Below are 26,244 nucleotides of genomic sequence, written 5' to 3' on the forward strand. Positions count from 1 at the left end.
CCAACAAATGAACAGGCTTTACAGGATTGCTTTCATCTTACAGACTGGGATGTGCTGCTTGGGACAATGGACGAGTATACAAATGTTAATGAAGTGGTTGGTAGAGTGACTGACTACATTAACTTCTGCACTGATATGTTGGTGCCGACTAAAAAGATTAGGTGTTTTGCAAACAACAAGCCATGGATAACAAAGGAATTGAAGCATCTGCTCAACAGGAAAAAAAAGGCATTTAAACTGGGTGACAAAGAGGAAATTAAAATGATACAGCATGAATTGAAGCATAAAATAAAGGAGGCCCAGGAAGCCTTCAGAATTAAACTTGAAAAGAAACTGTCCCACAATAATACCAGAGAGGTTTGGGCAGGAATGAAATTACTGACTGGGCTTAAGCTGAGGCCTGAAAATGATCCAGGAACAATCGACAAGGCTAATGAGATGAATGAGTATTTCAATAGATTTAGCAGTACATGTGTAATGCCAACTGATAGTGGATGGGAACTGGGTGCAAATTCTGCAACATCGATATTGGAGGATGAGCAGACCAATTTTAGAGTATCCGAAAATGATGTGAGGAGGCAGTTTAAGTCATTGGTAAAGCTGCAGGACCTGATGGACTCAGCTCACGTGTCCTTAAAGTTTGTGCAGACCAGCTGTGTACTGTCTTTACGCGCCTATTTAATGGAAGTGTATAAACACAGAGGGTACCTGTGTTATGGAAAACTTCCTGTCTGGTGCCGGTACCCAAGACGACTTCTCCTGCAACCCTAAATGACTATCGTCCTGTAGCCTTAACATCTCACGCTATGAAGGCCTTGGAAAGATTAGTGCTTGCTCACTTAAGACCGAGGGTCAATGCTTTTATCGATCCCCTTCAGTTTGCTTACCGACATAGATTGGGGGTGGATGATGCTATCCTTTCTCTGTTACATAGGGTACATTCATTTCTGGAGACTGACGGAACCATGGTGCGAGCGATGTTCTTCGATTTCTCGAGTGCATTTAACTCCCTGCAGCCACTTTTACTACACAAAAAGATGACTGATATGAAGGTTGAGGAGGGGATGAGAAATTGGATAACTGACTACCTATCAGATCGGCCACAGTTTGTACAGATGGGAGCAGTGGTGTCAAGCAGATTATTGAGCAGTGTAGGTGCCCCCCAGGGAACGGTGCTTGTGCCCTTTCTATTCACACTGTATACTTCAGACTTTCAGTATAAATCTGAACTTTGCCACCTTCAAAAATTTTCGGATGAATCCGTAGTTGTGGGTTGTATTAGGGGAGATCAGGGGGATGAGGAATATAGAAGGGTGGTGTCGAATTTCGTGGATTGGTGCAATGGTAACTATCTACAACTAAATGTTAAGAAAACTAAGGAGTTGGTGGCCAACTATAGCAGGATAAAGATGGAATGCTTACCGATCACTATTGCTGGTCAGGAGGTAGAGCAGGTGGAGAGTTACAAATATTTGGGGGTCCATTTGGATAGCAAACTGGACTGGAGATGCCACTCAGAGTTTGTCTACAAGAAGGGGATTAGCAGATTGTATTTCCTAAGGAAACTGAGGTCTTTTAATGTGTGTAGCAAAATGTTAGAAATGTTCTACCAATCTGTGGTGGCAAGTGCCATCTTTTTTGCAATCACGTGCTGGCGTAGTAGTGTGCGGGCCTCTGATGCTAATAAGCTGAATAAGATTATTAAGAAGGCAAGTTCTGCTGTCGGCTGCAATCTGGACTCTTTTGGGGAGGTAGTGGAGAAAAGAACTCTGAGAAAGTTTGAGGTTTAACAATGATAAATGTAAGGTTATACACATGGGAAGAGGGAATCAATATCACCATTACACACTGAACGGGAAACCACTGGGTAAATCTGACAGGGAGAAGGACTTGGGGATCCTAGTTAATGATAAACTTACCTGGAGCAGCCAGTGCCAGGCAGCAGCTGCCAAGGCAAACAGGATCATGGGGTGCATTAAAAGAGGTCTGGATACACATGATGAGAGCATTATACTGCCTCTGTACAAATCCCTAGTTAGACCGCACATGGAGTACTGTGTCCAGTTTTGGGCACCGGTGCTCAGGAAGGATATAATGGAACTAGAGAGAGTACAAAGGAGGGCAACAAAATTAATAAAGGGGATGGGAGAACTACAATACCCAGATAGATTAGCGAAATTAGGATTATTTAGTCTAGAAAAAAGACGACTGAGGGGCGATCTAATAACCATGTATAAGTATATAAGGGGACAATACAAATATCTCGCTGAGGATCTGTTTATACCAAGGAAGGTGACGGGCACAAGGGGGCATTCTTTGCGTCTGGAGGAGAGAAGGTTTTTCCACCAACATAGAAGAGGATTCTTTACTGTTAGGGCAGTGAGAATCTGGAATTGCTTGCCTGAGGAGGTGGTGATGGCGAACTCAGTCGAGGGGTTCAAGAGAGGCCTGGATGTCTTCCTGGAGCAGAACAATATTGTATCATACAATTATTAGGTTCTGTAGAAGGACGTAGATCTGGGTATTTATTATGATGGAATATAGGCTGAACTGGATGGACAAATGTCTTTTTTCGGCCTTACTAACTATGTTACTATGTTACTATGTAAAGTGTATGGCAATTATGAACAATAATGCACATCCACTATATGAGCTATTCATGAGACAGAAGAGCACCTTCAGCAACCGGCTTATACTTCTGAGGTGTAAGAAGGAAAAATATAGGAAATCATTTGTGCCAACTGCCATGGGAATGTACAATAATAACATTAGGGTTAAACCACCAAGGTGAATGTCTACTTATTTCTCTACATTTCAGTTCACTTGTTGTGTATGTCCTATTCTAATGTATAATGTTCTTCCGTCAACAAACTGTCATGTCAACTATGTAATTCCTTTATGATTTTTATGATTTAAGTCGTGCTGCTGTGATACCATAATTTCCCACGGGATCAATAAAGTGTATCGTATCGTATCGTATCGTAAAACAGTGCCCACATTTTGCCCCCTAGAAAGTAATCATGCCCTTTGTGTGCCCCTTTAATAGACACAGTAACCTGAGTTCCCCTATAACAATAAGTGCCCACTTTACATTTAATAATGTCCCTAGTCTCCCCCTGTACAGCTCCCCTATACACAGTATGATGCTCTCTTATACACAGTATAATGCCCCCTCACTGTATAGTACCACCCACACAGTATACTGACCCCTTAGTAGCCCCCAAACTGTTTGATGTCTCCAACAATGTATAATGACCCCCACACTGTAATCTCCATACTGTATGATGGCCCCCTAGATAGCCTCCATATGCAGTAGCATAAAGCACCAAATAGTCCACAATATAGTATAATGCACTCCCCATAGGCAGACTCTATAGCATAAGGCAGCCCCCAAAGGCAGACCCTGCAATAAGGCAGTACTCTCATAGGCAGACTCTGTAGTATAAGGCAGCACCCCCATAGGCAGACCCTGTAATAGGCAGCACCCCCATAGGCAGACCCTGTAATATGACGGCAGAGCCTGTAATAAGGCAGCCCCTATAGTCAGACCCTGTAATAAGGCAGCCCCCATAGTCAGACCCTGTAATAAGGCAGCACCCCCATAGTCAGACCCTGTAATAAGGCAGCACCCCCATAGGCAGACCCTGTAATAAGGCAGCCCCCATAGTCAGACCCTGTAATAAGGCAGCATCCCCATAGTCAGACCCTGTAATAAGGCAGCAGCACCCATAAAAAAATAAATACTCACCTCTTTTCTTCCTGGTTCCTGCGTTGCTCCCACTGATCTCCTGACAGCGGGTGCCGGGCATTGACGTTATCGCGCCCACTGTCAGTGTTGGCGATGTCAGACACCGCACTGACAGGGGGATGAAGGGAGAAGGAGCGCAGCGCCCCTTCTCCCATCAATGCGATCAGTTGTATCGGCTAAATGCCAGTATAGCTGATCTTCCGATGATGGCGGGGGACCAACTGCTGGCACCGGGTACCCCCTGCCCTGAGGTTCCCATAGCAGCCGTGTGGCAGAGCAGGGAGATTGATTCCCCCTGCTCTGCCGCAGAATGTAAATGTAACAGTTACAGTAGCGTAGCTCTGAGTGGGCCCCCTCAGAGCACTGGGTCCGGGGCACCCGCATCCTCTGCCCCCCGGTAGTTACGCTACTGTGTATGCTCCTTGCCTCCACACTGAAGCGGTCACTAACAAGGACACAGGGTGGTAGCCACATGCCAGCTGCAGCCTTTCTTATGATCAGTAAATAAGGCTCATTGTGGTCTAACTACCTCTTACAACACCTTATGCGCATTCCATTACTTTTTAAAGATACAAAGGCTAAGTCTATCTCAATACATCTGTATTCCTAGCAATTGACAACAAAGGATAGTCTACAATGAATGTGAACAGTTTAATTTAATTCCATTCTGCTGGCCAATCAAGACCACTTTTGACAGACTTCCATAGGGCAATCTGAGATCCCGGAACCTACATACGATATAACTACCATAAGACAGTCTTCCTGACGAAGGATCGTGCCTAAGCCGAAACGTTGGAAACCATTCTCTTTTGCACAAGATATAATAAAAAAATTTTGAAATCAACAGTTCTGTCTTCATGTTTTTGGAGTGTGCCGGGGTTAGATCTTTTGTATTGTCTTACCGTTTTACCCCTGAGCACCTAACAGTGGTTGAGCCTGACCCTATCCGCTTTTAGGGTTGCCAACTTGACTTTTTCTTTTCTACTGGACAGCTTATCAAAAATCATGGATAGACAATATTTTTACGGACACGTTGGAAAACCATAATATATCATTGTGATTAGAAGAGATGCAGTACATGTCCACAGCCCATAATTCTGATATACGGTACAAATACATCAGATGCAAAGATGACATGAACTGAGAACATGTGAGTTTTACCTTTTCTCATTTAATCCCTTTCTTTTATAATTACTTTTTACATATTTTAATTGTCTCTTTTGTAACATCTTTATATGCCTTTTTATAAACACTGCCTTCAACTTTCGGAGTAAAATATATAAATTACTAGCTTCGTTCTTCCTGCTCTAAAACGTACCCTAAGTCTTCTGAAGGGAATTACGCTACTGTTTTGGATTAGCTTCGGACCCGTTTAATCGAAGCTGGTGGCAGCATATCGTGGGCTGTGCCATTGGGAGTCGTTGTAGCGACTGCGGCGTTGATAATTATTGTTCCTGCCTGCATGGGAGTAGTTATTTCACCTCGCTGCAGCGTGACCAATAGCCAGTACATAGCAGGCAGCTTTTCTGGTGACTAATTACCCTAGGTGCAGTACCTAGTCTGACCTGAGGGTGAGGGGGGCGCCAGAGAGCTGCAAGTTTTCAAGTGGAACTGTAAAGCGGGATTTACATAACTCCCTGCAGTTCGTGGTATATTGAAGAGCAGTGGGATAATTAAAGTAAGCCCCTGCTGTAAACTAAGAGGTCAATAGCCTTGTGTGTGTTTTTTTTTCATCACATTGTCTCAGTGGAGGGATAACTAAGATATGCCTCCCTGCACATGTGATAGCCGTCTGTTGGCCTAAAGTCACCCCGATCTGTGACGTGGGGGTGATGGTCACGGTGTGAATCGTGACAAGATGTTCATGTCATTCCAAAGACATACTGATAGGGAATTTAGATTGTGAGCCCCAACGGGGACAGTGATGATAATGTGTGCAACCTGTAAAGCGCTGCGGAATATGTTAGTGCTATATAAAAATAAAGATTATTATTATTTTTATAGATGCATTCACTGTAAACTGTAAGTTGATAATTACAGTCAAAATATTCTGAATACATTTTTTCACCCTTAAAACAATCACGGACATCTCAAAATTTTTTATGAAGAGGGCAAAAAAGTGGCCTATTTTTATGGACTGTTCTGGAATTTCTGAATGGTTGGCAACCCTGATCTATGTGAACATATTTATTGGGTAACTATTAGTGTGCAGAATTATTATGCAACTATATTAAAATTGTAAATTTTCCCATCTCAATTGTTTATTATCTTCTGTTACAACAAAAATAATAACCAAACAACTTAAAATGTACAACGATACATTTCTGACATTTCACAAAAATATCAGTGACCAATAACAAAAGAAGCACTCCCATGAAGATTTTTTTTTTAGATAAACCTGTGTATATGTGTATGTAAGGTTATGTGATGTGAGTGTGTTAACATACACACCTACCGCGGCCCTCTCCAGGATCCAGCGCCATTTCACATTTCTTCTCTTTGATGTCACCATTCTTCAGACTATCCAGCCCACTTTATACTTTATGTGTGAGTCGGAAGTCTCTTTTACACTGAAAGCTTATGGAATCTCTTTCTGATGGTCTGTAGACTTCCGAGTCACGCAGAGCACAGTGTGAACAGATAGTGGTGACATCACTAAGAAGAGGAGCAGAATGGTGCTGTATCTTGGAGAAAAAATGCCAGTAGGTGCGTATATAAACACATTCACAATTCATTACATGCAGATATACATAGATTTAGTAAATTAAAATATTTATGGGAATGTTTGTTTTTTTTGGCCCAATTTGCATGAGGAAATCAAGCTGCCTATTAATTCTGCACTCTTTTATAAAGGGATTTGGTATCTTTAGGCCACACCCACCCTTATTACACAAATACACGGCAACTAAAATGTTTTATCCAATAAGCATTCCAGTTTATACATCTTGGTGTTAGAAAATATGCATAAAAATGATGCTATGGGTAAAATACTCTTTTGCTCTTTAATTCTGCACAGTTTACACAATAATGCAAGTGGTAATACAGTCAAGTACCTAACTGATCAGCAATACCCGAACAAGAAATTCACATAACTAACCTCTCTAAAACATTAATAATATACAGTAAATGGTGTAAAGTAGGAGGTGGTAAGGTCCTGGATGGGAGATATATATCACTGAGGTGGCTATCCTCGGTGATGTAGATCCTGGAGATGAAGGTTCCAGCAATGTTAGAATGTTGAGAGGTTTTTATTGGGACCATATTTTGAGTTCTGGATTTAGGAGCTGCCAAAGAGTGTAACATCCCTCCCGGCATCACTGCATGGGAACATGTCGAGAACTCTAGTGCCCGTTCTGGTCTGGAGATCCAGTGTGGTGCTTAGTTGGGATCAAGCGAATCACAAGAGGCTTCCAGGCCCCATATGTCAAAGTCATTCAGCAGTGTCGTCATCTTCTCCACCTGGTCTGCTAGTTGTCGAGTCATGGTGTGCTGATGTCTCCAATGAAAAGAAAACGGTGACGATTTCTCCACACATCTCCAATGCTTGTACCAATGATCAGTTCCCAATAACCTCCCTGCTTCAAAGATGTATTTTTCTGGACAACGGGCAGAAGATGGACCCTTTGAAGGTGCCTTCAGTTCCCATGTGGCAGTTGAAGATGTCAAGACGAAAGCCTTCAAGTCTCTGATTCCAACCAACCAAAAGAAAGAAGTCCAGGTTGTTGTATCTTCTATGGTGATAGCTGATCTTGTTGCAGAGAGAGACTTGGCACTCTAAGGTTCCTGGAATCACACCCACCTTGTTCTACCCTAAGGATGTCTTGATGGACTAGACTGTACGTGGGGTACTGTAACATCCCTGCCAATGTCAATGCATGGCTTCCCATCCTCCACCATGCAGGGATACCAACTTACTCACCACTCCAGACTGTGCAGTAAGCTCCAAGTCCTCTACTTGCTGTGTGCATACTTCCTGGCTGCATGCTTAGGGTGACCGCACCTGCCCTTCCTGATTCTTAAAGAGACAGTGTGCACATTCCTAATGTGCCTCCAGCCTACTGCTAAGAGGCATTTGGTACTTAAGGCACCTCAACTAATGGGAAGGTGCTTGATCAATATTCTCTTTCAGTCTGTGTGCAACTACAGAGTTGCCAGGTCCTGTCCTGTTTCTGATCTTGCCTGTTACTGTTTCTGCCACCCTTGGAGCTGTATACCCAGGCCTGTACTCTGAGTCTGTACCTGTATCTGACCTCTCCTGTTTCCACCACTCTGGGGGCTGAATACCCAGGCCTGAATCCTGAACTTGTAAATGTCTGTCCTTGTCTGAATTAGTACCTATCACTGAACTGTTTGTATCCAAGTCTGGATATTTCCCTAACATGTTGTGTCTGACCCTGTTCCTATTCCTTAAACTTGAAGTATCTGAACCTGCTTCTATCTCTAAAGACATACCTTGTCTGTACTGACACTTATATAAAAAAAAAACTCTGCAGTATCTGAACCAGTACCTATCTCTATGTTGTCACTGTACAATGTTAGTGATCTTTGTGTACACTTACTACTTCATTGTAAGTACCCTGTTTGAATCTGGTCCTCTCTGTCCTGCTTGTACCTGTCCTGGTATTGGTCTAGTGTGAACTCTATTTTGTCTCTCCTGTGTATACATGTCCTTGTAATTGTCCTATGCTGGACTGTGCCTGCGGCTTCCTGCCTGACCGCATATGTAGCTTCCTGCCTGACCCCCTCTGCAGCTTCCTGCCTGACCACATCTGCAGTTTGCTGCTTGACTGCGCCTACCTGGACTAGAACCTAGCACTATGTGCTGCATAAGCCTGACCTCACCACTAGAAGCTCAAGCGAACACGAAGATAGTTGCTTAGTGATGCCCCTCCATGACTAGTTTGGTCTGTGGCACAGTGGGGCCACAATCCACGGTCGCGCTAACCTGTCTGGGCGCAAGCATTACAAAGAGATTGGGTGGGAATGGCTGGTAGCATTACTCCAATCCATATTTGCAGCTCCTAAAATGGCTCATGTCGCTGCTGATCCAAGTGAGTGAGAAGCAAGACCTGTGTCACTGCAAGGATGAAAGAACATTTGCTTAACCTGCAGTGGGATTGCTACTCACTTGGGTGCATCTTGAGGCAACACAGGAAGCATTTCTATTTAAATGTACCTGCTGGTTTATTGGTGCTTCATAAACCAGTCACAAGCAAAGGAAAAACAAACTGCCTTCAGTGCAGGCAAAACAAAGTAAACAGTTCTTGACAAATGTCTCTTAGAGCCAGTCCAGATCCCACGGGCTGGATAGCATCCAGTATACCAGCTCAGTCTGGATATAACATACAGGATTACATCTTCCTCCCCACACAGACCATGAGTCAAACAACAGACTCTATTTTAACATGTGAACCACACCAAGAGGTAGAGTATGTCGACAGCCCATCTCTCAGGTTGCCCGTAAAACCTGGCCCAGATGCACCAAACATACCTCTTAGTACTATGTGCACTAGAGCAGGGGTCCCCAACTCCAGTCCTCAAGGCCCACCAACATGTCATGTTTTCAGGATTTCCTTAGTCTTGCCCAGGTAATAATTGCATCACCTGTGCAATGCAAAGGAAATCCTGAAAACATGACCTGTTGGTGGGCCTTGAGGACTGGAGTTGGGGACCCCTGCACTAGAGCAATACTCCAGGATTACATCACAGATGACAACCTTCTCTGATTGTAAGCTTGCGAGCAGGGTCCTCACTCCTCTTGGTATCTGTTTTGATCTATGTTTTTGTTATGCTGTAATGTCTATTGTATGAATAAGTCACATCTAAAATGTAAAGCGCTGCGGAATATGTCGGTGCTATATAAATAAAATTATTATTATTATCTCTGTGATACATACCGCCCATCAACTATGCGTCCGGTAGACACCTTACATTGTCTACCCAGAGAAGGGATTGCTTTTGTTTTGTTTTCCCTTTGTTACTTTCATTTGAATCCTGTGATTGTTTAGGACAGTTAATAAACCTTAAAGAACCCAATGTCTGGGTATACCTGAAGCACTGCCAGAAAGCAAGTGATCCTTACAATGATTAACAAATAACACACAAAGAATTACAAAATATTTTATTAAACTAAATTTTTACTGAATCTCATTACAACCAAAAAACAAAACTGAAAATAAAGATTGTGTGATTAGATAATTTTTATAAGACATCAGTGTGAAAAATACCAAGCAAATAAACAAGCCAACATATTTACTATAATATATCACTGATAATATCACTGTCAGTCCAATAACATGCAAAACAAAGGCAAACACCACAATTGTTGCATAAATAGTATGAATGATAACTGACATAGAAATGGACAGCCCAGTTAGCAGACAAGTATAGAGGAAAATATTTTTAGTGTGAACAGGCTCTTAGGCTACGTTCACATTAGCGTTGTGCGGCGCAGTGTCGGGCGCAGCCGCGGCGACGCATGCGTCATGCGCCCCTATATTTAACATGGGGGGCGCATGGACATGCGTTGTCTTGCGTTTTGTGACGCATGCGTCATTTTGGCGCAATTGTCAGGGCGCAGAGGACGCTGCATGATGCAGTTTTTTCTGCGCCAAAAATCATGCAAAAAATGAACGCATGCGTCACCAAACCCTGCGTTTTGCATGCGTTTTGCATGCGTTGTGCTTTGCGTCGCCGACGCTGCGCCGCACAACGCTAATGTGAACGTAGCCTTACACCTGATGTACATCTGACGGGTTATAGAACCCGAAGAAAAACCTTTTCCGACAGACAAGCAAGTAGTTAAAGTTACCTAGGGTAAATATCAGTTGGTACACCCCCAGCTTGCACCCAAAGGGCAGTCGTGATGCAAAAACATGCTGAAAGGCGCATTGGCTATCATACATATTATAGGAAAATGTGTGAGTTTAATATTTATTGTTAATAGCTGCATATGCAAGATTCTGTAGTCCTGGTATTTGTGGTGTCTGGAAAGCTGGGAGTAAAAATGTAAATGTAACTTTTAAAAAAATAATCTATGAATTTAACATCACATTTATAGGAACCCATAAAGATGCCCAAGTCCACCACTACTTATCTATCTTGATTTCTTGACATATGTTGAGAAGCTGATCTTGACATAGATAAAGCCTGATTTACTTTCACTAATTAGTCCTTTGTACTTTTGAAAGTATAGTAATTAAAACTTATAACTTGTTTCCTAGACAAGATGAGAAACAATAAGCATGCTGGCAAATACAATTAGGCTTTAGCATGTAAAATAACACTGATGAAAATTCAGTCAACACTACTTAATACCATTCTGATGTAATACCTAAATTACTACCAGTGTCTTCAAATATTGGATGGATAATATACAAATAGATAGATTGATTTATATTTGTAGAAGATATAATTGTCAAATAACCATATAAAGTCATTCAACATGAAAATAATAAATATATGTAGAGATGTACAGCACTTAGTAAAAAGTCAGATTTGTTACATATTCTTTGAGCATATATAATGATAAGTCTTTCGGCAGTTCTTGACCTGCCATTTTCCTCTCTTTTGTACTGAAGCACAGTTCCTCCCCTTTTTTGACGGATGAGACGGACTTCTTTTCCAGTTGGTGTACATTGCCTTTTCTCCTTTGCTCCATTCCCATTTGCCAAGGGATACTCGATCATTGAGGCCTTTACATAGAAATAATTAGTTAATATGTTTCTCCCATATTATAAATAGCTCCTGTAATTATTGTCTCTGCATGGTAGTGCTATATATCTACAAAACATATCACCTTTCCAGGTATATTGTAAAACTACATGTCATTTCATAATATACATTGACCGGGCAACTAATATTAGTATCTCTTTATTAAATATTTTCATGATCAGTGCTGTCTAATGTAGTGTTGACAAAAATAACAATACAGGTTTATGGGTCTTCCCACCTTTTTGCTTTAAAATGATGAATAGACAGACATTGGCCTATGTCCATGTAGTTTCTGTAGTCCCTTGCCATGGACAAGCTATCCTGCAACCAACAATTGGCTGCTACAGTCATGTGTTATGTTGTGGTATAATTGGTCATACCAGAAGGGAACTATAAACAGTTAGCTTTGGTGTAATAGGTTTTTTGATAGGGACACTATATGGTAAAAAGTATTGAGACACACCTCTTAAACATTGATTTCAGGTTTCTCACTTGGTATTATTGCCACAGCTGTATAAAATCCAGCATCTAGCCATGCAGTGTACCTTTGCTAACATTTGTGAAAGATTGGTTCATCCTAAGAAGCTCGTGGAATTGGATTTTGATGCTGTAATAGGTTACCACCATTAGAACAAATCAGTCCTTGGAATTTAGGAAGTAAGTATTAACACAATCAACTGTGAGTGGTATTATTAAAAAGTGGAAGCATTTAAGAACGACAACTCGGTTATAAGGTGGTGGACCACATAAAGTTACAGAGAAGGGTCACCAGATACTGAGGCATACAAGTCGCCAATTCTCTGCTGTATCAATAACTGGAGAGTTCCAAACCTCCAGTAGTATTAATCTTAGCTCTAAAACTGTGCACCAGGACCTTCATGGCATGGATTTTACATGACTGAATCATGTTTCTCTACCTGCAAGTCTAATGAACAAGTCTGGGTTTGGTGAATATCAGGACAACCTTAACTGCCTGACTGAATTGTGCCAACTGTAAAGTTTGGTGGAGAAATGTTGTTTTCAGGGATTGGTCTAGACCTCTTCGTTCCAGTGAAGGGAATTTTAAGTCTTTAGCATACTAAGAAATTTTGGAGAATTTGTGGGAAAAGTTTGGGGAAGGCCCTTTTCCAGAATGGCTGCCCCATTGGACAAAGCAAGTTTCATAAAGGCATGGTTGAGCGATGATACGGGGTGGAAGAAATTGGCTGGTACTGCACAAAGCCATGACCTCAACTCCATTGTACACCTTTACTAGGAATGATATTGTGAATTAGGCCCTCCTGTTCAACATCAGTGTCTGGCTTCATAAATCCTGTTCTGTATAAACAGGGAAAAATTCCCACAGAAACACTCCATAATCTTGTAGAAGTATTTCCCAGATTGGAAGCTGTAAAAAAAAGCTCCTGTAGTTGTAATGTATGGGTGTCCCAGTACTTTTGTACATAGTACATGCATTTTTGTAAATCCTCTAAATTCATTTTCAAATCTCTTTCTCGGATGAGCTTAAATTATTGTGAAGAAGAATTGTGACAACTGCTTTTAGCATATGAATCACAGTTCCATTAAAATAAATCTAACTTCTGCTAATGTACATAAGCTAGATCAGTATGGTCCAGCCGAAAGAAGCTCCATAAAAGGGCAGATTTGTAAACCAATCGTGTGCTTTTTAGAGCCTATTTCTTATCTATTTGACCTCATCAATTATATTTTTGCATGTGCATTGACACATTTATGATGGAATTAAAAATTGACAAGTGCATCCTCCAGAAAGATGAAGGGTGGGGCCCAAGACACCTGAGTTTACAACTATAGGTACCTACATGAATCTCTGTTTTTTTCAGACAGAGTGGTTGAAAAGTTTAACAGAGTGGATGATAGTTCAATGAAAATATTACTAGACAAATGACAATAATGGTATAGTTCAATTACAATCATAGTCAAATATTCACCTATCCAAAAGGATTTCCTCCCACTAAAGTTCCACAGCCAGTCCATTTGTTCTTTGCTGAAAATGTCTACAAGTCTACCGCTGTATCTGTATTAACACAAAATAAATGTAGGATTAATTTGGTAGGTAGGGCTTCAGCAGAACTCTGTGTCAACGTTTCTATTTAGTTATAATATGTATGTATTACAATCTGGGTAAAATATTTGAATGTTTTCTAAGAGATAAAAATAAATGTATTAATCCATATCATCATGGGTTTAGGAGGCATCAGCTTCTATAAGAATGTAAATTCTAGATTTGACAGTGATGATTCAAACAGTGATGATTCCAAATAACTTTCTGTGCTTGTGTAGAAGTGTAAGTAGCTGGCTTAGTGCATGAAAAACTCTCATACATTGTCAGATTATGTCACCATTCCTAGTAGCTATGGGGGGTCACCTTGTCAAGTATCTATTTTTGCAGATGATACAAAACTATGTAAGATAGTAATACAAAGGAGGACAGCATTATGTTACAAATGTATCCACATATATTTACCAGTATAGTAGCATTTAGCCATGTCAAAGGCAACTCACTAAACAATGCTTAATCAAGGAGAAAATCGAGTCTAAATATGCCAATAAAATCTCACCAAAAATGTATTGTTGTAATAAATACAAATAGCATACCAAAACAAATTAGATCCAAAGAAATCGACAATTCATACAATAGATGGGTTGTAAATCACTGAGTGATTGAATCCACAGGTGTAAAAAATGAGGCCTAAGAAAGGACAGCAGCGCATGTAATCTATTGCAATGAGCCACAGTACATCACATGTGTGTGGCTGAGCATACCTTAGCAAACAAATGTAGAAATCGCTATGTCTCACTACTGCATCCGCATGTAGAAAAGCCGCGGAGACACCATCATGTGTTTCTCAATGCAAGCAATAAATAGCCAGGTCTTTCACCGGGAAGGAACAACCACGGGAAGGGCAGCATCCAAAAAGGAAAACCATCTATGCCAAATGTTCCTTCCCGGTGAAAGACCTGGCTATTTATTGCTTGTGTTGAAAAACACGTGATGGTGTCTCCGCGGCTTTTCTACAGGCATTTGCATATGTTCCATAAGGGATGGGAGCAGTGTTCTGGATCACTGCGTTGAGAAACACGTGATGGTGTCTCCGCGGTGTTGGATGTTTTGATCTCCCGAGGTCATTCTTCCTTATGTTTATAGTTCTTTTACTAGGCACTGCTCCTAATAGCCCGTTTCCTACTCCACACTGATTAGGGGCAAATACCCCGAAACAGCTGTCTGTGGATGGATACCATGTTTTGGCATAGGTGGTTTTCCTTTTTGGATGCTGCCCTTCCCGTGGTTGTTCCTTCCGGGTGAAAGACCTGGCTATGTATTGCTTGCGTTGAGAAACACGTGATGGTGTCTCCGCGGCTTTTCTACATGCATTTGCATATTTCCATAAGGGATCGGGGCAGTGTTCTGGATCACTGCGTTGAGAAACACATGATGGTGTCTCCGCGGTGTTGGATGTTTTGATCTCCCCGAGGTCATTCATCCTTATGTTTATAGTCACTGCTGCATCCAACATCCATGGAAAATGCTGTTTGGTAACAAACAAAAGGGTTAATTACCCATGGCGATGATGTGTCCTGCCTTTACCTCGACCACGTATCCCGATGCGCGTTTTGCATTCAAATTGTTGCTTCCTCAGGGGGCATGGCCTAGGTAAGGTATCAGTCCGATATAAATATAAATCCGTCCCGGTCATGTGACCGAACAATAGCCTGTAGAAAGCCGCATGTTCACGCATGTGCATACACCAGCGTCCCGCCATCGCCCCCACTCCGCCCCCGGTGAACGTCCTTAATCTAATCACCCGACGGGGATGGTGCCTAGCCCCTCACCATGTGGATATGAACTGGACGACATCGGGGAAGAAAAAAGAGAGGCACGGGACACAAGTGCATATGCCCACTGCATGTAAGGTAAAGGGGAAAAAAAGTGATGTAATACAATCCAACCAAAACAATATTTTGGAATGCACTCATTGTAAAACAATAATATAAATAGTGGTATTCAGCAGCATTACTACTGTATATAGTGAAAGTGCATAATTGCATATAGAAAGTGCAAATGTGCATATTAATGAGCTGCAAATGGTTACAAGAGGCCTGTGCATAAATATGAAATAATAAAGTGACCAATATATTAGATTAAATAATTAAAAGCGGGGGCAACGGCGGGACGCTGGTGTATGCGCATGCGTGAACATGCGGCTTTCTACAGGCTATTGTTCGGTCACATGACTGGATCGGATTTATATTATCTATGGTGTGTGTATGAAAGATTGTTTTAGAGTCTACTACTCATCTATGGACTAATAAATTTATTTCTGACTTATACAACTCATATGCCAACCTGATGCACTGTACACGACACACGTATGCCACTACATAAAAAAATTCACGTACCAGAAAAACAGTAGCTCAATTCCAATACAGGGTCACTAGGGGGGGTTTGCACTGTATATGCACATCAGGGACTCTCTAAATGCGACATGACTCCCAAAGACAATTCCATCAAAGTCTGCCTTCCAAATGTCACTCCTTCCTTTCCAAGCCCTGCCTTGTGCCCAAACAGTAGTTTTCCCCCACATATGGGGTATCAGCATACTCAGGAGTAATTGCACAACACATTTCTCCTTTTACCCTTGTGAAAATAAAAAAATTGGGGCTAAAAGAACATTTTTGTGGAAAAAATGTAATTTTTTTTTATTTTCACATCTCAATGTTATAATTTCTTTGAAGCACCTATGGGTTCAAAGTCCTCACCATACATCTACAGAAATTCATTGGGGGGTCAAGGTTCCAAAATAGGGTCACTTGTGGAGAGTTTCCACTGTATAGGCACATGAGGGGCTCAAATGTAAAATGACCCATGTGAAAATAAAACAATTTGGGTCTAAAAAAAATGTTGTGAAAGCAAATTACATGTTCATTTTTTTCTTACACATTGCTTCAGTTCTTGATTGTGGTTTTCAGCACCTTGAGGGGTGCAGTTTTTAGAATGGAGTAACTTTCCCTTCTAACTTGCTAAGTTTGCTAACTAAATAAAAATTATGTTTCAAAAATTGTGCTGATTTAAAATAGGCATGTGGAAAAATGTAAGGGCATAACAATTAAAAGTTTGAAAATTGCAAAACTTTGAAAATTTTCACCAAATTTCAGATTTTTTCACAAATAAATGCAAGTCATGTTAAACATTTTTAACATTATCATGAAGAAGAATATGTCACAAAAAATAGTCTCAGAATCGGTGAGATCCTTTGAAGCGTTCCAGCTTTATTACCACATAAATTGACACTGGCCAATATTGTAAAATTTGGCCTGGTCATGAAGGTGAAAACAGGCTCGGGGATGAAGGGGTCAAAAAACAAAACTGACCAGTCTCCAGGCTTTTCCAACTCTGAAGACACTCTAGGCATAATAGTATGCAAATTGCCTCTTCAGAGAGAAAAAGGACTTAAACTCTATATCACCACCTGTTGGAAGTAGCGATCCTACAAGTTACAATCAACCCTTTAACGAGTCATGCAATATCAGTATATCAATTCGCAGACACGGTGTTTCGGGCTGTTGGCCCTCGTCAATGCAAAGCATGAGAATTAATTTGGCTAGGTGAGAGGCTCTGGACTTTATAGCAAACGTCAATGGGATGTCTTAAAACATATCCAGATGCCTTTAAGTGTTTTTGCTTTAAAAATTGCTAGTGGTTTCTTCATTGTTCAACGGAGTTTAAAACGTTTAGAAAATACTAGTAAAAAAGGCGCCTCAAAAACTATGGAAAAAAGCTAAAAAAAAAACCTGCCGGCAATGAAAAACATTAAAAGGCACTCAGGAAATGCACAAAAAATGCTAAAACGGATGCTTGAGGCACAAAGGCACCGTTTTTTCCTCAAGTGTCTTCTTATTCTTCTCTTAAAAACTTAGCAAGTTCACCTACAAACTGTACTGCAAGTAAAATTAGTCATCACATACAAAGTCTGAGGTGTGAAACAGAGTCAGCATAAACCATCGGACGGAGTTTGCTACTATGAGCCAAGCATCCAGCTACAGGTGTTCTGTTGATCTAACATCGATACTCTCAAAGGCTATCAATATGCAGAGTAAGGCTACTTTCACACTAGCGTTTTTTTAAATCCGTCACAATGCGTCGTTTTGCAGAAAAAACGCATCCTGCAAAAGTGCTTGCAGGATGCGTTTTTTCCCCATACACTTCTATTGACGACGCATTTGCGACGGATTTGCACACTTCGCATCCGTCTTGCGACGAATGCGTCGTGCTTTGGCGGACCGTCGGGAGAAAAAAACCCTACATGTAACGTTTTTTTCTCCCGACGGACTGCTTTTTCCGACCGCGCATGCGCGGCCGGAACTTCGCCCCCACCTCCCCGCACCTTACAATGGGGCAGTGGATGCGCCGGAAAAATGCATCCGCTGCCTCCATTGTGCAATGCAGCAAACGCTAGCATCGGAATCTCTCCCCGACGCATTGCGACGGGGAGATTCCGACGCTAGTGTGAAAGAAGCCTAAAACGGGAATGAAAGCTGGCATGAAAGTCTATACTCTTCAGTGATGAGTCTTTTTTTTTTACTCAAATGCAATGACAGCCTGAGACTGGTCTGCAGACCATGTGGTTAACACCATGAGGAGTCCTTTATGAGCTGTCACAAAAAGGGGGCTCACTAAGTGAGGTGGAATCTATGCCCAAGGTTCCATTGGGCACACAGACCACGTACTGTGGTACAGCAGATGGGTCAGACACAAGACCCGCATAGCAGACAGAATACCATTACCAAAGGTACTGAAGGCTGCAAACAGACAGGAGACATCCTGAAGACCGCAGACAAATAGCAATGTTACTGTAAGCCACAGGCAGACAGGAGACGTGCTGGAGACCACAGACAGGCTGCAGAGATACTAAAGGCCACAGGTAGACAAGCAACTGAGGGAATGGAAGCCGCAGGCAGCCAAATTGTGTACAAAACTCCATAGTAACTAGAAAGTCAGAATACAATGGAAGACACAGGTGGACAGGACATATCCTTGTAGCCGCAAGCAGACACACTGCAAAACTCCAGAGTGACTAGAAAATATGAATACCATGGAAGCTGGAGGAGGACAGGAGATGTCCTCGAGACCGCAGACAGGTAGCAGTGGTACTGAAGTCACAGACAGGTAACTCAGGGACTGGAAACCATAGGCAGCAACCCTAAAGACTGAAGACAGGAACTGTGCACAGACAAACTAAAAAAAGTGGTACGAGAAAGTCTTAAAGGGGTTGTCCACCCCCCCCCCCGGAAAATAAAAACCCTTATACTTACTTCTTATACTGGCACCATTCCAGTGATGTTTGCACTCGCATTCCAGTGGCTCATGTGTGGTTGTTATTACACGTGAGCCCTACGCTCAATCAGCACGGACATCGCTGTCCCCGCTGTCCCTGTCTTTAGATGTATTAGTAATCAAGAAGTGAGCGGCCATTCACTGCTCTCAGTTCTTCTTGATTACGTATAAATCTGAACACAGGGACAGTGATGCCAGTGCTGATTGACTGCAGGGCTCACATGTTATAACAATCGCTCGTGAGCCCCTGGAATGCGAGTGCCAACACAACTGGAACAGCGCTGGCACCATAGGTGAGTGTAAGTGTTTTTATTTTCATGGGGTCAAACATTCAGATCAACAAGGGGTTCTCCTAGTAGTGATACCTAGACACAGGTATGAGTCTTGGGTGGGCTTATATAGGCTAAGGAAGATCAACACATGGGAGCACGCCAGGCTACTTGTGAAGTTCAGCGGACCGGGGTGTAGGGAACAGAGCCCAGACCCAAGACAGGTGTGTAACACAAGGGAATATGTCAACATACTCATGCTATTATGAGTAGCCTGCTTGGCCTAAATGTGCTACCGTGGCCTGCAGTGTCTCTGGACTTGTATCCTATCAGCACATCTGGGAAATCATTCATCAACAATTGCAAAGGGAGCTGCCAACAGTGGATCTAAATGATTTATAGGCCCAAATGCAATCAGTGTGGTAAAACATTCATCAGACAACCATTAATAACGTCAGGGATAGCATGTCAAGGAGTGTATGTGTTGGTATTTGGTAAATTTTGTTTCCTTTTTTTATCTATCAATCTAGTGATTTCCATAACTCCTTGACTTTTCATTCTTGATATTTAAATTTCAATGTTGAGGAGTATTCGTACTGCAATACTCAAGTATTGCACTCGAAACTAAATATTACATCCTCCTATTAAGCCCAGTTACAGTAACAGCAACAGGGTCTTGAGTCTTTTTGCTTAACAGAAAACTCATAGCGTAAATCAACTGATTTAAAATCTGCAGGATTAATTTGTGATGGGAATATCCAGGGCTGCCACTAGGAATTTCAGGGCCCCATATTGGCAAAATTTTCGAGGCCCCCTTGAGACTCCGCCCAGGCTCCCCCTGCGCCACCTCCACCCCTCAAACTGTCCACAGTCCCACTGCTCTCTCTTGGAAAAACTCCACTTCTCACCAATCACACATTAACAGTTTCCATCACCAGATCACACATATAGCCAGCAGCTTTTGTTTTGGCCAAAAGATTTTTCTAATCTGCCACCACCACAAGGTAGACTCTTTTGGCCGGGCCCTATTCTACGCTAACCTATTAAAAATGTATTAAAATATGCAATACAATTTAGGTATATTTTTATTTATTTTTCAATTTAAAAAATGACCAATAATATCACATCCAAAGGGACAAATACCACCACACCATGCCCAGACACCATATTACCATCACATAGTGACCTATAATACCACATGCAAGGAACAAATACCACCACACCATGTCCAGATCACATATTACCACCACAGTGACTGAATAATAGCACATACAAGGAGCAAATACCACCGCACCATGTCAAGATCATATATTACCACCACATGGTGACCAATAATAGCACATACAGGGAACAAATATTGCCACACCATGACCAGACCACATGTTACCACCACATGGTGATGAATAATACCACATACAGGGAACAAACACCACCACACCATGACCCGACCACATATTACCACCACCACCACAGTGACCGAATAATAGCACATACAAGGGACAAATACCGCCACACCGTGGCCAGACAACATATTACCACCATATAGTGACTGAATACTAAAATACTGATCATTAATTAAAAAAAACATAATACTATCACCAAAAGTGTCATTATACACAGGAGATCTGTACTTAGTATGTAGTGTCTGTGTACAGGTAATACAGTGATCACTGGTGACATTATACACAGGACCTCTGTATATCGTGCCAGTATACAAATAATACAGTGATCACCAGTGCCATTATACACAGGAGCTCTGTATATAGTGCCAGTGTACAGGTAATACAGTGATCACTGGTGACATTGTACATAGGAACTCTGTATATAGTGTATAGGTGACACACTGACTCATCAGTGACATCTCTAGGTGAAGACCTTCAGCTTCGCTTTTCATCTTAATCCAGCACAGACCCCCATCACGTCTTCCAGCCAGGACTCGTCTCTGCAGGAAATAACAGAGTTACCTAGAGGTCCGCTTGCAGAACACATTATTTTTCCCAACTTCTACACTACACCAGTTGAAGAAAAAAGGCGACATAGTGTCGCTCTGCACAGTAAAAGGACCGCCCCCCCATTTAAAACAGTATCCTCAAAAAATAAATTAAATACATAACTGCAGTAATAATATCCCTTAAATAGTCCCTATGGTAATAATATCCCCCATCCTGGCCCCGTGTATCTCATTCCTGGCTCCAGCCATATGTTTTCCCATTCTGCCCTCATGAGTATCCATCCTGCCCCATCTGTCCCATGATCCTGCCCCATCTGTCCCCATGATCCTGCCCCATCTGTCCCCATGATCCTGCCCCATCTGTCCCCATGATCCTGCCCTATCTGTCCCTATGATCCTGACCCATCTGTCCCCATGTTCCTGCCCCATCTGTCCCATGATCCTGACCCGTATGTCCCATGATCCTGATCCATCTGTCCCATGATCCTACCGCCCCATCTGCCTCCATCGTATCCATCCTTCACCATGATCCTGCCCCATCTGTCTCCTTCCTGCCCCATCTGTCTCCATCTTGCCCGTGTCTCACATCCTGCCCCGTGTCTCACATCATGTCCCCCGTGTCTCACATCCTGCTCCCCGTGTCTCACATCCTGTCCCCCTGTGTCTCACATTCTGCCCCCTGTGTCTCACATTCTGCCCCCTGTGTCTCATATTCTGCCCCCTGTTCAAAGATGATATTTCATATTTTTTTATTTCATAACTTAAAATAGAAGAGATACAACGCGTTTCGGATACAGTATATATCCTTCTTCAGGTATCATAAAAACACAGTACAAATCCTACTAGTATAAAATTCAATTACACTTATATATAGTATCAAACCTTTTATCCCAGTCTCAGAAACTTGATTTGGGGTGTGGACCAAGTTCAGGAAAAAACCCACTGATTGATACAGCCTTGTTAACATTGATGCAAGAAAGAGAGAAAAAATATATATATATCAAAGAAAAAAAAACACAAGAAAAAATAAATAAAATAAATATAAAATATCCTTTAAACTCTCTCTATGATATCATTCAATCCATTTGGAAATAATGTTCCCAAACGATATATCCAAAACGTTTCTTTCCTGTTTAAAAGAGCATTCCTGTTTGCAACTCCAGGATATTTTATTTTTATTTTTTTATTCTTTTTTTCTCGTGGTTTTTTTTCTTTGATATATATATATATATATATACATATATATATATATATTTTTTTTTTTCTCTCTTTCTTGCATCAATGCTAACAAGGCTGTATCAATCAGTGGGTGTTTTCCTGAACTTGGTCCACACCCCAAATCAAGTTTCTGAGACTGGGATAAAAGGTTTAATACTATATATAAGTGTAATTGAATTTTATACTAGTAGGATTTGTACTGTGTTTTTATGATACCTGAAGAAGGATATATACTGTATCCGAAATGCGTTGTATCTCTTCTATTTTAAGTTATGAAATAAAAAAATATGAAATATCATCTTTGAATGTGAGTCCTGGGAAGCGCTGCCATTCATGGGCTGGATGTGCTTTTCTTGAACTACTCTTCCTGTGTGAGCCTTACTCTGGCTCTCTCACTTGGATCCACCCGAGGCAAGCTGCAAGCCCTGTATATTGAAAAGTATCTCAGAGGGAATTTGGAGGATACACGATCTAAAGCCATTTTAGTCTTTTATCAGGTGAGTACATAAAATTGTGCACCCTTTAAAGACTATAATATTGTGTTTACACACTTAGGGCGCCACGATTTGTCTGTTCTTCTCTCCCAAACAGGGTTTTTTTGTATTCTGCCCCCTGTGTCACATTCTGCCCCCATGTCTCACATCCTGCCCCCCGTGTCTCACATCCTGCCCCCGTGTCTCACATCCTGCCCACCATGTCTCACATCCTGCCCCCCTGTGTCTCATATTCTGCCCCCTGTGTCTCACATTCTTCCCCCGTGTCTCACATTCTGCCCCCAGTGTCTCACATTCTGCCCTGTGTTTCACAGTCTTCCCCGCGTCTCACATTCTGCCCCGTGTCTCACATTCTGCCCCGTGTCACACTTTTCCCCATGTCTCACATTCTGCCCCCTGTGTCTCACATTCTTCCACGTGTCTCACATTCTGCCCAGTGTCTCACATTCTGCCCAGTGTCTCCATCCTACCCTGTATGGTTTCCATTCCTGCCCCTGTCTGTTGTTTCCATTCCTGCCTCCTGTGTTTCCATTCCTGCCCCGTGTTGTTTCCATTCCTGCCCCGTGTTGTTTCCATTCCTGCCGCCTGTGTTTCCATTCCTGCCCCTGTCTGTTGTTTCCATTCCTGCCTCCTGTGTTTCCATTCCTGCCCCGTGTTGTTTCCATTCCTGCTCTGTGTTGTTTCCATTCCTGCCTCCTGTGTTTCCATTCCTGCCCCGTGTTGTTTCCATTCCTGCCCCGTGTTGTTTCCATTCCTGCCTCCTGTGTTTCCATTCCTGCCCCTGTCTGTTGTTTCCATTCCTGCCTCCTGTGTTTCCATTCCTGCCCCGTGTTGTTTCCATTCCTGCCCCGTGTTGTTTCCATTCCTGCCTCCTGTGTTTCCATTCCTGCCCTGTGTTGTTTCCATTCCAGCCTCCTTTGTCTCCATTCCTGACCCTTTGTTTTCATTCCTGCCCCCTGTGTTTCCATTCTTGCCCCCGTGTCTCCCATTCTGCCCCCTGTGTCTCACATTCTGCCCCCCGTGTCCCACATTTCCCCCCGTATCTCCCACCCTGCCTCCGTGTCTCCATTCTGCCCCAGCTTGCTGCATTCAGTAAAAATAAAAAAAACACCTTTTTCCATACCTGGCCACGCTCCAGCACCGACGTCCATCCCAGGCATTTCAGCACGGACTCACCGGCGAATGACAATGACGTCATACGCCGGCGCCATGCACGCTGACGTCAGCTGCCAGCCTCTGATTGGCTGGCGGCTTTAACTACTGCCTTGCGGGTCCACACAGGCCCACAAGGCAATAGAGTAACTGAACCTGTGTCTCGGACGCAGGTTCAGTTACTGTACCGTCAGCCCCCTCTGCCCACCGGGCCCCATGCGCCAGTCAGGGCAGTAATGCCCTGATGGCAGCCCTGTGTACAGTGCACACAGTGTGAGGATTCACAATTTGGCATTCACATAGAGTGACTACAGACTTGTGGTTTTAGACTGGACAACCCCTTTTAACCACCACCTTTTAGTTGTATCTTCAGTCATCCCATGTGCTGATACTGTCCTATAAACAACTATAAAATATAGTGTTTATTCATTTTACCTCCCACATTTAATGCAAACAAATATAATTAATTAGTAGACATAATATGGTAAAAATGGTTAATTTTTTATCTCAACAATATTTAAGAAATACTGAAACTATAACCCCCTTTACGATCATAGAATTGGTATATTTGAGCATATTTTTGCACAGGGTACATGTATTATATGTGAATCAGAAAATAGTCGTCTTACTGTTCCTGACATAACCGAGCTGCCATGATCCATGTGGCCTTCTGCTCAGTGATATGTTTGTAGCATCTGCTGTCATGTGGAGTCCAGCCAAATGGACATTTTGTTGCCTGAAATATATAAAATTTATAATTAATAGAAAAATGGCTTTTTTCCAGGATATGAGCTCAACTACTTGCCTGAGAACAGATAAATAACAGAGAAACCACAAAATGGAAACTGCTTTAATGTGACATATTGTGTTTAGCTGGGGATGCTACTCCAGGAAAATACCTTTAATTACTAGAAATCGTGCACTATAAGCGAAGAAAACAGACAAACAACAAACTCTGAAAGTGACAACATGATAAAATGTTTTAGAATAATTTCTTTCAGTTGAGAAATTAAACTCATTGTAAGGCCAGTTTCGCTGCTCCATGTCAAGCTGCCAAGTGTGGGTCAAGAGACCCACGCCAAGTCTGTGCTTAGGATGATGTGTGAGTCCGGCCTCAAATTAAGATTTATAAATACATTAGTTTTCATTTGGGACATAGGAGCTAGAGAGAAACAGTACTGTTTGGTACTCCTTACATCATGTTAACATCATGTTTGGAGCTTACGTTTGGTCTACACACCAGGAAAAGCTCCCAAACTATATAGCAAATATATTCATAGAGCTCCAGTTCTGGTCTTGATCTGGCTCTCTTCTTACGATCGTTATCCTCCTTCCCTGCTTAAAATGGCAGAACAAAGCACTGTGGTGCGCCTGCGCTGGCTTTACCTATGGGTCATCGGCACTCTTTAGCTTTTCCCCACATATGCGTACTACAGTACTTTGCTCTGCCCTCAGAAGGCAGCGAGAAGTACGCCTGTGCAGGAGCGAGATGGGGGACACTGTGTGGATGACGTAGGACACGTCATCCACACAAAACAGGAAAGGAGGACGGCCATTGTAAGAAGAGAGGAGGTACCGGATCAAGACCAGTGACGTCCATCGTATCTTGAGTATAATAAAAGCTCTTTTTTGTGCCTTGAGGAGCAGATTGGGGAAATATGCTGTAACAGAGGGCTTAAAGATGCTGGCCGAACTTTATACAGGGAAAACCTTGTGTCAGGTTCCCTTTAACTCTAGGGGAAGTTTTTCAGTGTCTGTGAAAAAATACTGGATGTGTCTGTGATCGTTTTTCAGCTTAAATTATTGTGATTATAAGTGTAGTCATGTTACTCCTCATGGTTTACAGCCATGAATTGTCTGCACATGCCCAAGGAAAAAACATTGCACACCAGTTATAATCAAACAATACATAAGAAAAATACAATCCTTAGTTTTCAAGGATCGTTATGTCTCAAAATACTTTGAGACATCTGCGTTTCTGTGAATACATCTTTTCTAGAGGACATTTTCTTACAGAACATTGTAACAATATCCGCAGGCTTAGCCTTGGTTTCTAGTAGCTAAAACAAACCATGATTGTGTAAAGATGGTATATAGCTGCCATATAACAAGTATATAACATTTTGGTAAATTATAGATTAGAATGGCTGTATTGATTATTTTTTTATCAGCAGAATTAAACAAATGTGAACCTGTGCTACCTGCTGTGATATAGACATATGAAAAAGTGCAATAGAACTCTGTGTGCGCCAAGATATATGCAAACATTGAGTATATGAACTTGAAAATGGGGCACTCTTTGCTTTGCATAAAAAAGTTAGATGTCTGTCATTTTATGTTAAGTG

The 26,244-nt window shown here is 42.0% G+C and overlaps 1 protein-coding gene across 1 annotated transcript in view; it reads right to left on the reverse strand.

Moving 5' to 3' along the window:
* Nucleotides 1–9,854: 9,854 nt before the first annotated feature.
* FREM1 (FRAS1 related extracellular matrix 1) overlaps nt 9,855–26,244 on the reverse strand; it is a 375,192-nt gene continuing 358,802 nt past the window's right edge. Inside the window, exons 35-37 of the mRNA XM_069765123.1 lie at nt 24,529–24,635; nt 13,411–13,496; nt 9,855–11,442 (exon numbers count right to left, since the gene is read on the reverse strand). Coding sequence (XP_069621224.1) covers nt 11,249–11,442; nt 13,411–13,496; nt 24,529–24,635 — 387 coding nt within the window. The 3' untranslated portion in view covers nt 9,855–11,248. The remainder of the gene's footprint in view (nt 11,443–13,410; nt 13,497–24,528; nt 24,636–26,244) is intronic.

The sequence above is a fragment of the Ranitomeya imitator genome, chromosome 1 (genome assembly GCF_032444005.1).
Source record: "Ranitomeya imitator isolate aRanImi1 chromosome 1, aRanImi1.pri, whole genome shotgun sequence".
In the NCBI taxonomy this organism is placed as follows: domain Eukaryota; kingdom Metazoa; phylum Chordata; class Amphibia; order Anura; family Dendrobatidae; genus Ranitomeya; species Ranitomeya imitator.